This window comes from Siphateles boraxobius, unplaced genomic scaffold (assembly GCF_051911475.1).
Source record: "Siphateles boraxobius isolate OS27281-9 unplaced genomic scaffold, OSU_SipBor_1 8, whole genome shotgun sequence".
In the NCBI taxonomy this organism is placed as follows: domain Eukaryota; kingdom Metazoa; phylum Chordata; class Actinopteri; order Cypriniformes; family Leuciscidae; genus Siphateles; species Siphateles boraxobius.
Window position 1 is genome coordinate 24,978,060 of NW_027509208.1, and position 19,390 is coordinate 24,997,449.

Sequence of the window (19,390 nt, forward strand, 5' to 3'; positions counted from 1 at the left end):
GTTTTCCCTTTCGGGCTAGCCCTGTCTCCTCGCATCTTCACGAAGGTCGTTGAGGCTGCCCTTGTTCCCCTTCGGGAACACAGGGTTCGGATCCTGAGTTATATCGACGACTGGCTGATCATAGCTCACTCTCGAGTTCAGGTTTGCGAACACAGGGACCTAGTGCTTCGGCACCTAGCTCGTCTGGGCCTTCGGGTCAACTGGGAGAAGAGCAAACTTTGCCCCGTGCAGAGGATCTCTTTTCTCGGTATGGTTATCGACTCGGTCGCCATGTCCGCGCAGCTTACGAGCGAGCGCGCGCAGTCACTACTGACTTGCCTGAGACAGTTCGAGGGCAGGAGTGCGGTTCCACTGAAACTTTTTCAGAGGCTCCTGGGGCATATGGCTTCTGCAGCCGCGGCAACGCCGCTCGGATTGCTACATATGAGACCGCTTCAGCTTTGGCTTCGTGACCGAGTCCCGAGGTGGGCATGGCAACACGGCACCCTCCGAGTAACAGTTACTCCGACCTGCTGTCAGACCTTCACCCCGTGGTCGACCTCAGTTTTCTACGGGCCGGAGTGCCCCTGGAACGAGCTTTGCGCCATGTTGTTGTAACGACAGATGCCTCCTCCACGGGCTGGGGTGCCATGTGCAATGTAAGTGCTGCCGTGGGCTCCTGGACAGGACCCCGTCGCCTCTGGCATGTCAATTGCCTCGAGTTGCTGGCCGTACGTCTTGTTTTGCGCCGCTTCAGGGCCGTGCTCAAGAACCAACACGAACTAGTCCGCTCAGACAATACTGCCACTGTAGCGTACATCAATCATCAAGGTGGTCTACGCTCCCGCCGTATGTCGCAACTCGCTCGCCACCTCCTCATATGGAGTCAGAAGCATCTGAGGTCGCTTCATGCCATTTATATCCCCGGAGTTCTGAACTGTGCAGCCGACGAGCTCTCACGGCTTCAGCCACTCCCTGGAGAATGGCGACTCCATCCCCAGTCGGTCCAGCTGATTTGGGACCAGTTCGGGGACGCACAGATAGATCTGTTTGCCTCCCACGACTCGACCCATTGCGCCCAGTTTTATTCCCTGACCGAGGGCAGGCTCGGTACGGATGCTCTGGCGCCCAGCTGGCTGCAGGGCCGCAAGTATGCGTTTCCCCCAGTGAGCCTTCTTGCGCAGACCTTGCGCAAGGTCAGGGAGGACGAGGAGCAGGTCATTCTGGTCGCGCCGTACTGGCCCGCCCGGACCTGGTTCTCCGAATTAGTACTCCTCGCGACAGCACCTCCCTGGCCGATCCCTCTGAGGAAGAACCTTCTTCCTCAGGGACGGGGCACCCTATGGCACCCTCGTCCCAATCTCTGGAACCTCCACGTGTGGCTCCTCGATGGGACGAGGCAGGTTTGAGTACCCTACCACCAGCGGTGGTGGCTACCATCACTTCCGCTAGGGCAACGTCCACGTGACACGTCTATGCGTTGAAGTGGAACCTCTTCGTCAGCTGGTGCTCTTCTCACCGAGAAGACCCCCGGAGATGCTCGATCAGCGTTGTGCTTTCCTTCCTTCAACAGGGGCTGGAGCGAAGGCTGTCTCCCTCCACCCTGAAGGTCTTCGTTGCCGCTATTGCCGCACACCATGACCTCATCGAATGTAAGTCGGTGGGGAAGCACGACCTGGTTATCAGGTTCTTGAGAGGAGCGAGGAGACTAAATCCGCCCGACTGGTAACCCCATTCGTCGTCACCCGACGTAAGTCGGAGTGACAACGAAAGGGAATGTAACGGTTACGTATGTAACCCTCGTTCCCTGAGTAGGGAACGGAGACGTTACGTCTTCCTGCCACTTTCCGCTGTACCGCGGGGGTCGCCTGAGCTCAGTCTTGGCTCCTCAGCGAAGAAACATATCTGCATGTTGCCGGCGTCCTCCTTTTATACCCACGAGGTAAGGCGGAGATACGCTATGCAAATTCCGCAGACCCATGGCATTTCTTTGCCATTGGCTCGTTTTGCAATACTCGAAGTCGATAGGTGTTCTAAGCGAAACCCCATTCGTCGTCATCCGACATAACGTTCCCTACTCAGGGAACGAGGGTTACATACGTAACCGAGACGTTTTCCTTTTTAAAATAAATAGCCTTTCTAACTCAGTTTCTGTCTTGAAATCCATGGAATTTTCAATACGTGGGTTTTATAAATGAAGCCCCTACCCAGATAGCATGTAATCATTGAAACAATGTTGAGTCAGTGTTGATGTGTCTACGCTAATTAAATTGAATTAACATTACAAAGGGATGTTGCTTTAGCATCACTCTTGAACCCTCAAGTTAATGGTGAAGCAATGTTGAGATTTCAACCAAAAATCAATGGTAAATAGTATTGATTCAACATTACAAAGTGATATTTTATCAACATAGCTTCTGTACCCTCAGTTAATGTTGAAACAATGGTGAATAAAAAAAATCAATGGTAATGCTATTGAATCAACGTTACACTATCATGTTGAATCTAAATCACTGCTGTTGAATCAACACTGAAATTAACAAAAATAATCAGTGGTTATATGGTTTGATCAATGTTACAATGTGATGTTGATTCTAAATCACTTTTGTTGAAACACTGAAAATACAACTGAAAAGGAATGTCAAACAATGTTGGCATCTGATGTACCAAGTTAATGTTGAAACAACATTAATATTTCAACCACACTTCGTAGTTGTAATTCCTGACCATTTCAAAGTTTGGGGAAAACCTTTTAAAATATAAATGACACCTTTCCAGCAGTTGAGTCCATTTATTTTATTCAATCAATCAATGACAACAATATATTAAAATATCTTTCTTTAAAAAAGGAAAGGGGAGAAATAGGACAAAAGCATTTCAACCTTTAAAAATAAAATTGGCTTCAGAAGTCCGCTGTCATAAAAACAGATGGTTCAGCGGTTAAGGTTTTTAAAAATGTGTCTTATTTCAGACTACTGCCTCTTTTCCTTTGGGTTCTCTGAAATCTGAAAAAGAAACCATGATGTTGCTTAAGAACATACAGTCACAATCAAGAGTATTAATATACTAAACACAATATGATTCACTTTTTAAAAAAAGTTGCTAAACACAAAATATTCTAACTACGATTATAGTATTGTTAAATCCTGTTTATTTAATTTATTTTTCTAAAATCTATTAATGCTTCAATATCAAAAGAAATCACTATGGCAGGGGTGTCCGATAATCAAGGTCATTAGATCAATGAATACATCCTGGCGGGTGTGTTGGAGCTAAACTCTTCATGAAGAGGAACAAACACCTCTGAGCTATAGCCATTAACTATGTCACAGTTCATTTTCTGAGAAAACTACATAGCATTTAAATTTTATGAAAATTCTATCATTTACTCACCCTCAAGTTGTTCCAAACCTGTATTATTTTCTTTCTTCTGTTGAACATAAAGAAGATATATTAAAGAATATTGGAAACCAGAAAGTTGAGGGTGGCCATTGATTCCCATAGTAGGAAATAAAAATACCATGGAAGTCAATGGCTACCATTAACTGTATGGTTACCAACATTCTTCACTCTATCTTCTTTTGTGTTCAACAGAAGAAAGAAATTCAAACCGGTTTTGATCAACAACTTGAGTGTGATTAAATGATGACAGAATTTTAATTTCGGGCTGAACTATCCCTTTGAAGCTGCAGATTCACCTTAAGGCGGCCATACACTGTGCAATGTCTGTGCGATTTCAGCAAGGTACCTACTCACACTGAACGAGTAAATCGCATGCGATGTAAAGCCAAAGCTCAGGATTTATCTGCTCACACTATACGGTCCGAACGTCGAGCTGCGACTTGTGTGAAATATTTGGATAAACCCCCGTGCTGGGTTGCACCTAGACGATAGCATGTATCCAGAGATATTGTCAAAACAAGCATCAGCTATCAATATCAAGATGATTTAGCATTTCCAATTTATGTATTAAATTTTATTAGTATTATTGTATTATCATTATTAGGGAAGGCTAATTTTATTTTTAAATTGATCTGCTATTATAATTAATTTGCCACGCAATAATTTCACAGCACATCAACGCAACCCGCTGTGAGGATAATAAAATATTACATAGAAGCTTACTCCTCCTCATTGAAAATTGTCTAAAACATTTAGGTCGATTACAATGAATTATAGGCATATATTTATATTAACAGTCTATAATAAGTCCGAACACTGCAATAATTAGTCAAAATTAAAAACGGTGTTATATCGCAGGTGGCTTGGAAGACGTGAGTAATAACTGGACAAACTGGAGGTAAGCTACAGTTATTTGTAGCTAGTTTGAACTACAGAACTTAAAGATCTCTCTCTTTTCGTTTTTTTTTTCTTTTCGATTTTTTTTTTGCTGCAGATTGAAATGGTTAACATTCTGTTTTCGCGCAGGCACAGTGAGGGAAAAAACACTAAGTTAAGGGCAATCGGTTCGTGGCTCTGCTTCAACTGTGCGATATAGTCACGTGGCGACCAAAATTTCTGACATGCCAGAAATTCATCCGACCATCCGATTGCCGATCGGGAGAGGTTAATCACCTCTCGTTTCTCCCTGTACACTGCACGAACACTGCACGACAAACGACGCACGACAAAGCTGAAAATCGTCCTGACCCGAAAAAGAGTCGCACGAGTCAGAATTTGGCTCAAAATCGGACGAAAATCGCACAGTGTATGCCCGCCATTATGTAGACCATAATCTCTTTAAATATCACAAAATTGCGATGTCAGTCACTTTCTCAATTGACACAAGATTTTTTTTTTGTGATTGTGTTTCAGTGGAAACAAGCTAAACTGAATGGAAATCATTAACATTTCTCAAGTTTAATACAGATTCAGGAATATTATGATTACCTGAATAAGCAGTGATAAGTCCCAGGTCAGGTGATTATGCTGTCGACAACAACTCAATATATAATCAATGTCAGCATTATCAGGAGAGTGCTTCTTTTATTTTATTTTTTTCTTTCTCATCTTCATCTGAATGATCTTGTGCTCATCAACTACAAATCACTGTTAGTTCAATGTCACTGTGTGTGCCACCCATGTGTGCTGTTGGCTTTCATCAAAATTGCAATGCTGATCCAGCACACTTTAAACATTGAAATGTCAATCTCAACCAAAATTATGGTTTGGATCAAAAACTCAACATTGTATCAATGTCAACATGCTATCTGGGTTGTGTTTCTCATGTACATGAAGCCTTTGATAAATCATTAGTAAGTAAGAGTGTTTGTATCTGCTGGCCAGACGTATTTTCATGGATTCAGTGCGAGTCTTCAGTGAGATCATGCTTGATTTGTTTGGCTGACCTTAAACTTCACTGGCAGGTGAGGCAGATTTATATGGAGTGAAAATATGATGAGGGCTTGACAAGTAAGTGCTTTTTTCATGTCACTTCTTTGTTCAGACTGGTAAAAGATATAGTACATCCCTCATGTGATGTTTTCAGACTAGTGTACAAGCTGACAGACTGAAGGAGCTCTCTTATTCTCTCTCTCTCTCTCTCTCTCTCTCTCTCTCTCTCTCTCTCTCTCTCTCTCTCTATATATATATATATATATATATCTTCTCTCTCTCTCTCTCTCTCTCTCTCTCTCTCTCTCTCTCTCTCTCTCTCTCTCTCTCTCTCTCGCTGTTTTAAAGAATGGTGGGGACAGTTGAGGGGGTTGCACAGACATTCTGGTTTTATGTCTCAAAATTGTGCAGACTTAGGTCATGAATGATATTTAGATTATAGACTAATAATTTAATAATACCTGTTACATTTTTAAAAAGTTTCTGTCAGGGATACTCTTTGACTAAACCTTTAGAAAATACAGCAAGCATATTCGTCTAAAATAATTCTGGATTTTCTGCAATCATGAAAATATTTCTTCTGCTGTCACCATTGTCCTGTTCTTTGGGTTTCCAGCACCAAGTCCAAGCCTATTCATTTACACCCACAATGTAATATCAAATTTACCATTTTAATAAAGAGTACATTTTTTTGTTAACCTTTTATCATATGTCTTATAGAATCGCAATAATATCGTATCGTGAGTTCAGTATCGTGATATGTATCGAACTGTGACATGAGGGTATTGTTACATCCCTAGTACATGTTGTGTTAAAGTATCTGTTTTCACTGTTAAGAAAAGCTGTTCTCATTTTTTTTTTTTTTTTGGTAAATTAGTTTTGAAAATGAATTAAAATTTGAAAAAGGTAATGTAACTACCTATTTCACAAAGCAAAGTAGACAAATAGACAAATAGAAAATGAAATATTAACAATAACATGATTAGAATTGTTTTTCTCTCAATCTCAATACCACACAGAGTTGCTGTGTTTTGAAAGTTGAGGGAGCAATCATTTTTCCAGATCACTTTGTGGACTTAAATTAAGCTACAGAATATTCATTTTGATAAACTTGATGTCACTAGAAAGTACAGTGAGCCACAAACAACTGTATATTTTCTAAATCTACTAGCCGCTGATGAGATTTTTAAGGGGTGTTCACATCAGACAAATTCTGGAGTTGCATTTTTAAAAGTTAAACTATTTCTAACATACCAACTTGAAAAGGTAACAATCATGATGTAATGCTCAAAAACCCTATGGCGCAATGGCGTGCAAGACTAAAGGTGTAGAGATTCTTTTATCATGCTAAACGCATAACAGCTAAAGGAGAGCAAACCACCAGCATGCTTAAAGCTCTGCCACTGAAATCTAGTCAACAATCTACCTAAATAATTGTCTAGTCGGTCATTTGACGACTAGTCATATTGTCAACCATCGGGACCCATGTCTATTGGTTTATTGGTCACATGTCCCCACTATAAATAACACAAATAACAGCTCTCATTATACTCCTCCTCTTTTCTATCTTTCCCTTCCTGTTTCTCACATGTTGGGAAGAGAGTTTTTGAGACTAACAATATTCATTCATGGGATCATTTTTTTTATTATTAACCTGTTTCTAACCAAACTAATGTACTAACACCCTGAATCTTCATCATTAATTTCTTTCTCTTTTAATTTCGTCCATTTATTAACAACCGTTTTGTTCACTATTGTTTTGATTTCCTTTCTTCCCCCTTCTTCCTGAAAGCACTCAGGCATTGGACACGCTATGGTAAACAAACTACATTGTCTGGTAGATATCATTCTTATTGTCCTTTTTTTGGTTTGCCGTGTGTCCCTCTCCCTTTCTTTCTTTTTTCTTTGAGTTTCATTCTAGACACTCTTTTCAAAAAATTAGGAAATGGGTTTGTATTACCAGGACTTTTCACATTTCCCCCCTTTACCCCCTCTCAAACTTCCCTCCCTTCTTTTACAGTTTTGTTGTTTTTGTTTGCTTTATCTATCAAGCTGGCTTTTACGTCCTCACGTTAACGTTACGTAGAGATTCACATCCTCACTGGGACTCTCACAGGAAGTAGTAAAGTGTTTTTTTTTTCTCACCAAGCCTCCACATTTTTTGAGAGGACTGTCGGCAATAACTGACAGAGGATTTCCAAGAATGTCCAGAAGGGAAATTTCCACCCCACAGAGCCTCCCAAAAATAAACGAACACTCAAGAGAAACCTAAGAACTCTGGGAACTCTGGCAGTTGATATGTCCAACACCAGTCATGGCATGTCCTCATCTCCACCGTCTCATTCAGCCTCATGTATAACCACAACTAACACTACATTCAATTTATCACTCCACTTCCACCCAAGTCCCCTGCGTGTGTATTCTGCTCGTTGTTTTCTGTGCCATGTGTTCTTGTTGCCTGGCTTTCCTGCTGATCTTTTATTTAAAGTTCTGCATGGGGGCTTGCTAATTGGCTGTTGTAGCTCAGCTCCTCCCCCTTTTCACTAAACCAATTAATCATTTCTCATGTTTATTCAGTAGGACCTCTTGAAAAAGGATAAAATATTTGATTTCCCAGTGGTTAATGTCTTCCTTTAATGCATGCATTTTCAAGTTTCAGTATGTGTCTGAATGTCTGTCTATGTGTATGATTGAACTTGTAATATAAAGTAGTTTACCCCCTCCTAAAAGTAAAACAAGTACAAATAATTTGTCCTTGGTTTTAACATTTACTAACCCTAATTAGTAATATTCCAAACCAGATAAGAATTCATTTTCTTAACCCATCAAAAGATGAAGAAAATATTCATCAGCAATATTTTCTTTACCTGTCCCGTGAACCTATACTAAACTATCACCAATAAAACTTAACCAGACCAATGGACCAGAGTGTTAGCAGTAAGCAGCCCGTAATGAGGGCAAATCCGAAAAAAAAAAGAAAGGTTATCGCTCAGCACATCTTCAAATTGGTTTCTAATTTGCTGTCTTTCTATATTGTCATCGTTTCACAGGTTACTATATCAGTGGATGGTATTCTGACCACCACAGGATACACTCAGGAGGATTACACTATGCTGGGCTCAGATGATTTCTTCTATGTTGGGGGAAGCCCAAGCACCGCCGACCTGCCTGGATCTCCCGTCAGCAATAATTTCATGGGTTGCCTGAAAGAGGTGGGTCCTATAAGATGTGCATAATTGTGAGTGCACGCAGGAACACGCACATGCACACTGTATAATTGGCATCACAAAAAAGCCTTTGGGAGGTTATTGCCTTTAATTTGATTCAAGCTTTTGTAAACACAAGTAATGCTTAAAATGTTTGCATTAGATAAGAAATTATAAAAAAAAATGGCATCTGCATGCAAATTATGCTTTAGCAGAACTGACCTCACTTTTAAGCAACTGGTCTCAATGTGGTTTTACTGAATGTCAGTTTTTGTCAAGTTCAAGAAGGTGTCCAAACAGTGTAACCACAGGTAGTTCAACATATTAAAGTGGTCGTATAATGCTATTTTAAAAGTTAATTATTTTTGATATGGGGTGTAATAGGACAAATAGATTTTTTGAAGGGGCAAATGAAAGAGAATTTTACTTGCCCAATGGGATAAGTAGCCTGATTAAAATGTCAATAACATAAAAAATAAGAACTAGGGAATCACCAAAACGTGAGAATTAATTTTATTTTATTCCATTTATTGTAAGTGGCGACTGAAAGTGGATAATAATATATAGTGTAATTGTACTGATGGTAACAGGTTTGTGGTATTGAGGCTTACACAGCCTCTCGAGGAGAAATCGAAGCAAATGAGCGCAGCACAAACAAAGAAACTCCATTAGCATACTGCGGAAAATGTTTTGGGGGATTTTTTTTATATTCATGACATATGATACAGTTAAGCAACATCACACGACCAAGAGTGCTGTATTTCTGAAAACCATCACGACTGTAAGTGTGACTGATTACATACAACAGTTCAGTAAACAAGTAGTTAATATTAAGACACTTACATTTTAGATGTAATATTGACTGTTTTTGTTATATTTCAGCAGCGAAAATAGTTCCAAACAACGATCACAGTAGAACAATCGTGCATCTCAATTCATTACTTAATGATTCAATGTAAAAAAAAAATAAAAAAATGATTCAATGTTTTTAACAAAACAGTTGAGGCAAAGATTCAGTGACCCATTCATAAACAACTGGCTCATTCTTGAATGAATCAGCCGTTTGAATGAATCATTTGAATGAATGACTCAATGCAGCCACCTACTGGCACTTTAGTTTCATGTTTAAAAGTATAATGTTTCCCCCCAAGATTTCTTATTTGTATATATATATATATATATATATATATATATATATATATAATATCAAACTCATAACATTATTTAATGCAGTTGTAATTATTCAGTGTAAATGATTTAATCTGATTGGTAACAGCCTTACAGTTGTCACGGGTAGGTAGCTATAATAAAGCGCACGATGAAGGAGACTCAAAGAGACTTTTAATATCTACACACCAAACAGGAAGAAATACAACCACATTACTCATAGCACCTAATACAGGACCGGGAACAAGCTGAGACATATACAGTATATATCTCATCCCAAATTCTTTTAAATCCATTCACTGATATGACTTAATTTGGTTATTATACAGTAGGTACTCAACCAGAATGCCTATTACCACTGCGCCAGGTGGCGCGGCAAATCCACCGCGGCAAAAATTAACCAGTCGCATTTCAAATTAGTTCGCGAAATGACCACCAGGTGGCGCAAAGGGACATTTAGCAAAACAGCAGCAATTGCCGCATTTTATGCCACTAATGTAATGAGTGGGGCTAATGTAAATTAACAGTAAGGATGAAATATTACGTAAAAAATATTACGTAAATACAACGGTAATTTCCAAAATAAGCCTACAACAAACATGAACAATCAAAACAAGAGATATTGACATTTGCTGTACAATAATGAAACAAACAAAGATTTGTTTGAGTTGAAACTGCATTTTAAAATAATAATTGTATTATTAAGGCGAGACACGGCAGGCAAAAACATCGGGGGGTTTTTCCACTGGTCAATTTTGAGATTTTGGGCAATAGTCTTTAATAACAAAGTCTTCTTTCAGACTTGTGCTGAAAAAAAGTCCAAAATACACATTTAGGTCTTTATTTTACTACATTCTGTCTGTTTGCGTGTGTAGATTTCGCATAAATTCAACAAAAGTTGGCGTTCTAAACAATCATGCTGCTCCGCGAACGCTGACTGCACCCTGTCATCACACACTCCGTTAGAAAGCTCTCTCTCTCCTTTGCAACGCTATCGGATCCAAATATGGTAATTTCCTGTTTATCAGCAACCAATCATGAAAGTAAAACGGGCGATTTAACTCGAAATGCGTAGTCTCATTGCAGAGTTGGCAACTTTTGAGTTTTGCTTGGATTGAGATTTGATGGGGGGGCTGTTGTTGTAGGCTACTGTATCACGTGCCGTTTGAACTGACGCGCTACAGCGATCCGTCACATTTAAAAGCGCCAAACCATTGGAAATATTGACAGAATCTGACAGCGGAGAATTTGTTCCATATCAAAAGTAACCTTCTCTGTCTAGTCCAGGGGTCTCCAACCTTTTTTCATTTGAGAGCTACTTTTTAAAAAAGATAGTGGCCGAGAGCTACTCATGTAATACATGATACATACTCTTAAATAATGTCTCATAACTCTCATATTAACAACTATCTAAACTGTTTTAGACCTAAAAGAGTTTTTGTAGGCCCATATATGTCACCCTTAAATGTCAGAGAAAAGAACAGAATCAGAGATACATTTTTTTTTTAAGAAAAAAATTTCTTTGCATATTGTACTGTAAAAACAAAACATAAGTATAGTTGATTTTATAGTGCATCTTAACTAGAGATGAAATGGCATGAAAATTTCATTTCATGATTATAGTGACCAAAATGATCACGGTTATCACAGAATCCTCAAAAAGTAATTCAAAAAGTATTAATACTACACAATAAAATCAATTCACCAAGTTTCATGTCGAAAACCAGCAAATAACAAATATAATTACCATTAATATGCACTTTTTGTTTACATAAACATTAAAATAACAACATTAAAAATGACGGCCAGATTTTAAAGGAGTAGGCTACTGGACATGTTATCTACTAGTATGTAGCCTACAAGTTCAAATAAAGTTTTGACAAAAAAGATTTATAAAAAAAAACCTTGCATATTTCAACCTTTTAATCATTTTTATAAAAAGAATGAGTCAAAAAAGATAAATTACTGACGTTTACAATGCACATTATTAGCTTATCTTTTATTATTAATAGTAAAATCGGTCCGATTTTCCCGTGGCGTCTGTCGTTGCTATGCAACCATGCACTGCGCCTCCACAACGATAAATAAGTTTTAGTAGCTAATGAATATTTTCATCTCGCTGCGCCTGGAAAAAATTAGCCCGTCGCTTCAATTATGAGCTTCCTACATTTGAAATAACGAACTTGAGCGCGCAAAAGACGCGATATGTGAACGGCCCCTTGGCGAGCTACCTCAAATCAGGCCACGAGCTACTGGTAGCTCGCGAGCGATGTGTTGGAGACCCCTGTCGGGGTCAGTGTCCTCTTTGTCCGCCATTTTTCTCTGCGTGAGAAAATGCAGTGGTCCAATCAGTAGTTAAGAGCCTGAACTTGCTTATAGTAATTCGGAAATTAGTGCACATGAGTTAAAAAAAATACAGCACAGAAGAATGTCTAATTCAGCGTGAGATTTCTTTGTTGATCGTGAGACCGTGAGATTGAGGCTGAATGCCTGAGTGTCACGCCAGATGTGGGAGAGTTGGCAACCCTGTCATTGGCTGATGCCAATTTCTGACAACGTGATTTGTTCAGAATCGTCACGTGACGTGCTCTGGCATTATATACATACATCACATATATACTATACTTTACATACTATATACAGTACAAAACAATTACATTACACAACACATTTCGGTTTTGTATAATATAATTACTATATAAAACTAAACAAATCTGTAATTGTGGGATCCTAAAGTGGTTTTGAGTCCCTTGGGCAGATTCACCTGTGTGATGGACTGTTGATGTGTTGTTTTGGATGTTATGATCAGTGATGGATGAAGCAATGATGAGTTTTGGATGTTCAACAGTGTGATACATTGATTTTACTTGGACCTAAAGCATATTTTGACTAATTCATGGCTTTCAATACAAATTAGTGGAATTTAGCCATAAAAATCTTTAAAGGCCGTTTTCTCAAAATGAGTTTTTTCTCACACTCCTAGTGACGATTTTCCACTTCTGTAGCACCTACATACACCAAACTTTACAGTCCTATTCCTAACTATATTGTGAAGGTTTGTACTGAGGGATCTGTTGATATATCATTCTTGGCCTGATTTATATGACATTTTATGCCTAAAAATAGGGCAGAACATTTTTTTTAAGCCTATTGGCAGTATTTTCTGATTTGCAGGGTAACAAAAGGAAATATTCATAATCCCCTCTGTAAATGTATTTTCATTGAATATATCAACAAAATGCAAAAATAATAATCTTCAAAAAACGTCACTTCAAAATATATGCAAATTAGTGCATATGTAATTTGATATAGCCTGATTAGCATATTTAAACATAAAATTACATAAAACTATTCATGCGAGTAATCAACTGGTAACGTTTCATGGTGATATCTGTAAGTTAAAATGTTTACCCTATTCATCTGTAGTGTCTCACCTTAATTAAAGAAAGACAATTTGGTTAATGTTATTTAAACAAACGATCATACAATTTATAGTATATATACTTTTATTTGTACAAACAGTGAACTATTATATATGTTTGTAAGCTATCTGTTTATTAAAAAACTCAGCAAAAGGTCTTGTAAAAAAACATGAATGAGATTGATTGAATATCCTTACTCTTATGCTTGTCCTTATTCTTAAAAAAATAAACAAACGAAACAGAATAGAACACACTTTTAGAGCAAAAAACATTTTTTTTAAAATAGCCTAGGCTACTACAGATTCGGTTAAATTTAACGAAAGCAAAACGTAAATATAGCTGCGAGCAGCGATTACGGGCCCAAGCCGGTGGCACCGCAACCCCGGTGCCTTTAGTTACCTAAAGGCACCGGGGTGGCGGTACCGCCGGCTTTGGCCCTTCATCGCTGCTCGCAGCTATAATATATATATATATATATATATATATATATATATATATATATATATATATATATATATATATATATATATATATATATAACAAGCCGGTGGCACCGCCACCCCGGTGCCTTTGGGGTTACTGTGCATGACGGGCAATAACGTAACCCCGCTTTGACCTTTGAGAAGATGTGTGCTGTAGAGCTTGCATTGGTGTGGGCTCTGCAAAAGTGTGCATTGAGGGCACATATCAACCACAAAGTATGCGTGAGCAACCTTCTGAAACCTAAAATGAAAAATGAGACACCCTACGGTCTCATGGACTTAATGGACACATGAAATAAGTACACAAGTTTGAAAGTTATATGAAGTGTGCCAAGACAGAATATTTGCCTGATCTGATTAGAAAAATAGTTTGTGTGTGTGTGTGTGTGAGGCGTGATTGAACAATGTAGACATAAAAACATACTCCGTCCTTTTGTTCATACAGGACATTATTCAAACTGCAAAGTGTTTACTTATATTTGTGTACAATCGCAATAAAACACAACATTGTGCTTTTGTCAAACTGTACTGCTAAACTACAACTGTCACCCAACCAAAATCTCTTACACACACACACACACACACACACACACACACACACACACACACACACACACACACACACACACACACATAGTTTAAAAGCAAAAAAATCTTTTGGACATTCATCATATTGCATTGGTTTTCATTTCTTGTCCTCGAACAGAGCCCTAATCTGTTTATTTTTTCAGTTACACATTCTATATTGATTAAAAAATAAAAATCAAATGTGTTTTTATTTTATACATAAATAAATAATCTATCATTCAGATGAGAATAAAGTTAGTGTTAGTTCAAATTTTAAGGAAAACAAATATATGATCTGAAATATAGCACATTCATTTAAAATTCATTCAGGTTCAATTACCAAACATACAAATCTCAATGTAATTTAAAGCAAACAATACATTTAAAATATATGGGTTGTATGCTATTTTTTTTATATAAAAAGATATATATCCAAAAAGACAAGGCCTAAACTTTAACAAGGGTTAAACAATCACTGTAACAGACACAATCACACACACACACACACACACACACACACACACACACACACACACACACACACACACACACACACACACACACACACACACACACACGTCAAATCACTTACATTTTAGATGCAATATTGACTTTTTTTCTGTTTCAGCAGCGAAAATAGTTAAACAAAGATCACAGCAGAACCATCGAGGATCTCACAGCAACGCGTTCTCATTACTGAATGATTCAGCATTTTGAACGAATCGGTTGACTCAAAGATTCAACGACCAATCCATAATCTGTCTCATTCATGAATGACTCAGCCGTTCGAACGAATCGTTTGAACGAATGAATCAATGACTCGCTCATTAAGACGGTCGCCTGGCGACACCTAATGACGGTTTAGTGATGTTTAAAAGTATCATTCTTTCCAACGATTGTTAATTAACTCATATTTGAAACATAAGCTATATATATATATATATATATATATATATATATATATATATATATATATATATATATATATACACACATGTATACACAAAAATAAAATAAAAACACATTTGAAGCGTGTTTGCTTACTAAATTGTGAGCTGAACGAAAGTTGCAGCAAAGATCAGCAACAGGAGTCAAAATTCATTAATCACGAGAGTGAAGAGCTGACTGAAAAAAATGATGACGGAATATTTTGTGTAAAAGCGCCTATTTAAGCGAATCTGTCATTTACTCATTTGTTGTTGTGTTTTACCTGAAAACCGGAAACAATCGGCCCCCGATATGGTGCTAATTTTAAAGTGACACTAAAAAGTATGCGGCTGCACTGGCATTCATAACGGTGCGCGTCCATGGTGACGAGCGAGCAGAACAGAGCGAACGTTTTTTCATTTCTACTTCCATAGAAATTCATTCGAGCGCACTGCGAGCGCCACCACTATAAATGTCCGTGCGGACGTCCTTATACTTTACTTTCACTTTTATATTAGCGATTTAAAAGGCCTCGCTGGTGTCTAACGTCGATTAACCGGTGGGAAAAGATCCTCACAGCCACATACCTAATATATTTATATTTAATTACAATAGCCATACCTGATAAAAAAGTTTTATGTACTGAGTTGATATCATTTTGGACACAAGAGGGCAGTATAGCCCTTTGTATTACTTGATGTATTTATTTTTTAACTGAATAGCACATTCTGGCTGTTTTTAAACTTGTACATTATTCTTAAATTGAAAACAAGAATAAAATGGGTTTAGTTCTGATATTTGTGTAATTTTATCTAGAAATAAATGGTGTATAATTAATTTTTTAGAAGATATGAGGCTTTTAATGTTTACTTTTTTGACATGACTTTAATCCCTCGCCATAGCAAAACAATTTGAGATATTCAATAGCCATTCACAATTTAGCTTCTTTAATGTATTTTCATCATGTTGAAAAAGTTTGGTGGGAATTGAATAAACCACTTAAGAGGAGTGGGTAAAAAATCAGAGGCTGATTTTGCCAAAAATCCACATTAAGACCAAAATAGCCCACTTCCTGTTGGGCTGGCTTAAAGTTGTTTGCCCCGATGAGATCTATATGTGTACCGAGTTTCATAATATTACATGCAAGTGTGTTTAATTTATGGACCAAATTTTCTGACCAAGTTTATGGACCAAGTTAATTTAATTAATAAACTAATTATATAAAACTATTTTCAATGCACTACAATTCAACTGGTTATATGCCTTTACTTATTAATACAACTTATTTAAAAAATACAAGGCGTAAGACATTTATTTTCTTTTTTAATGCAGGCCAGACCAAACAGCAGTGAAATGGTTAATCTAGCCCCCCTCCCCCTCCCCACACTCACAGACACACACACACACAGAGACGTAGGCTCAGAGAGAGAGAGACATAAAATGACAATTTTCAAACCAAAATATCTGACTTCCTGTTGGTTGGAGCTATTGAGTGTAAATTAGAAAGTTGTCTGGCTAGAGGAGAACAATACACATACCGATTTTTATTACTGTAGATAAAATTAATCCCCCCACTTTTGACAAAAGGTGGCGCTACTGAGCCCCTCACCACACCCGTTTCTGAAACTTTGTACATGTCTACTGGCTAATAAATGTGATGTGTCTGTCGAGTTTCATGCAATTTCAAGTATGCTAAGAGTCTCAAAAGCATAAAAAAAGAATATTAAAGTTTGATGCGTTGCCACAACAACAGTATCTAAGATATCAAGAATCCATTCACAGGTCTACATCTGCCGTGTGTTTACATTATAGTAGTGAAGTTTGAAGCAAATCGGGTTAAAATAAGAGGGTGATTTCCTCATTAGGGTTAATTCCTTCATTATCAACACTTTAAAAGCCTAATGCTAATGTCTAGAATAGCGATTTAAGTGCGAATTGTTACAAATTTAATTTGTTATAAGTCAGTCTCAAACTCAGATAGCCTGTGGGGGGGTTTGGAGGGACAGTTCAGTGCTTTATCGTGCGTGCAGGACAATAGGTGTTAATGTTCCGTCTTACATATGGAGAGTGTCGGTTAGCCAGCCTGATGAGCAGGCAAAGGCAAAATTATTTTAAGGATAAATCTCACGATGTGTCCAAATGTAGGCACTATATCTTATTAAATTATAAATATTGTAGTTTATTTATTGCATTTAAAGTTTTTTTTTCACACAATATTTAAATTGAGGTTTTCAATCCAGTTGTTTCAACTGGTTTGTAGTTTTAGAATGTTTGACCAGTGTGTATGATTGTCAACAATCTGGCATTATCTAAACATGAACTGTTGACAAAACGCGTTCATGCCAAGAAACGAATGCAGTTAACAGAATACAGAGCTCTTTAATTTGTTTTAAAGACATTTTAAATTCGTTTAACCTCGTTTTATTGTAATGTGAATTCAACGAGGCATGCTGTGTCTTTGAAGCAACAAAGGCTAAATAATTTGTTACAGTTTTTCTCGTGATTTGTATGGATGACACGCAGCGACATATACAGTAATATCAGCTCTATGATGTGTTTTTACACTGAAATGTTTAATTTCGAGAGAGACCTGGCACGTGCAGTGAGGGAGACAACTTGCTAAAAAGAGATCCGGCGTGCGAGAGAGACAAAGAAAAACGGATGTTCTTAACCCTCTGAGGTCTAAGGGGTTTTTGGGGTCCTTGAGGTGTTCTGACATGCTCTGACATTTGTGCTTTTTTCAGTTATTTATAAACATGTTAATGGCAAAGGTGTAAATTCACTCTATATAGCACAAACGGGGCTACCGTAATATGTGAGCAACATGTATGTACATGTTTGTATTTTTTAGAGAATAATGTTTATGTGTGGTTATCAAAAAAACTAAAACTTAAAGTGTCTGAAAAAGGCCACAAAACACATACTAAATACGTGTCCACAAGACTTTTGACTAATGAGTGTTGTTGCCTAGAATGTTTGCCTCAAAATGATCTGAAAATCATCCTGCCTAATCATTTACACAAAACAATACATTGATTTAAATTTTATAAGACACGTTTGGAAAGGCAATATGCGTGGAGCCGTGTTCACACCTGAGAAGACAAAGGCCAGATAATGTGCCACATTCATAATGAGCTGCATATTAATTAGCCCTTTCACACAGCTGTGTCACTGGGTCCCAAAGAATGCAAGGACAAAATAAATGATCTATATATATATATACATATTTTACAATTAGAAATTGTAACCAATTACAAATAGGTTACAATTACAACAACAATACAAATTTAACAATATTTCAAGTGTATTTCTTTGTAGAAAGTATAGATTTTATTATACGTATTAAAAAAGGTAAGGATTCATTAGTTTGAATATTGGAACAAACACTATAATAACATCTTAGTTGATAATTCAATATACCTACTTTATTTTTGACAAAACATCATACTATAGTATATTTAACTATGAGCAGAAATTGGTGAACAAAAGCGTACCTATTTAATGTGACAGTAGTCTTTTTTTTTACAGTCAAAACTTTATAATCTATCCAAAACTTATCACAAAATCTTGTCTAAACATTCATATTTAGTCTTTGTTACAATATTTGTAACATATTGTGTATGATATATTAGCATATAAATGTGAATTTGCAGTTTGTTGCTTATACTGACATTTTATTTCAACATATTTCAGTCTATTTTTACTCATCTTAGTAGGCTATAGCAATATAGTTTGGATGTGTTCATGTAAACATAACGTTTACTAATGTAGGTGCGAGAGTGAATGAACAGCAAAGACACGCGCTGTATAACTGTAGTAAACAAAGCACGTGCGCCTGTGCCGTTCATTCATCATTTAGCCTACACACAGACACGCAATTCATATTTAAACAGTCTTTTTGCAGTTTACAGTCAGACACTATTCAATATTGCGATTAGAACAAAGCACTTAAGAATAAACGACTTACTACATCATCTGGATCCGTTGCTCTTCGAAATGAAACTACCAGCACTTCTGGTACATTCTCCAGGGTTATTAGATAGTATTATTGCTCACAGCGTAGGGATACGCTGTGTACACAGCTGTAGTAAGATACTGACTAAACATGATGTGTTTTATAATCCAGTTGGTGGGCGTTGGCATGTTTGAATGGCTTGCCTTAGATTATTTGCGTTTGAATACCGCGCGCTCTCCGTGGGCGAGGCACATTAACGCGTAATCAGGTATAATGAGCTGGAAAGAAAAAGACTGACATCTCTCTCTTTTCATACAGATTACATTAACTGAGAATATTTGTTTTTTTATA

At 37.5% G+C, this 19,390-nt stretch overlaps 1 protein-coding gene across 30 annotated transcripts in view; it reads left to right on the plus strand.

Annotated features, from left to right (window-relative positions):
* The window catches only part of nrxn3b (neurexin 3b), a 623,191-nt gene that overhangs the window by 136,987 nt on the left and 466,814 nt on the right, over positions 1-19,390 (plus strand). For 17 of the 30 annotated variants that reach the window (XR_013199929.1, XM_077219935.1, XM_077219934.1 and 14 more), the window contains one exon: positions 8,364-8,525. Coding sequence is in view for 29 of the 30 variants with exons in the window: in XM_077219935.1 (XP_077076050.1) it covers positions 8,364-8,525 (162 nt within the window). In the remaining variant the exon portion in view is untranslated. Of the gene's footprint in view, positions 1-7,105; positions 7,151-8,363; positions 8,526-19,390 lie in introns of all 30 variants that reach the window. The other 13 variants (XM_077219922.1, XM_077219921.1, XM_077219924.1 and 10 more) reach the window with 2 other exon arrangements.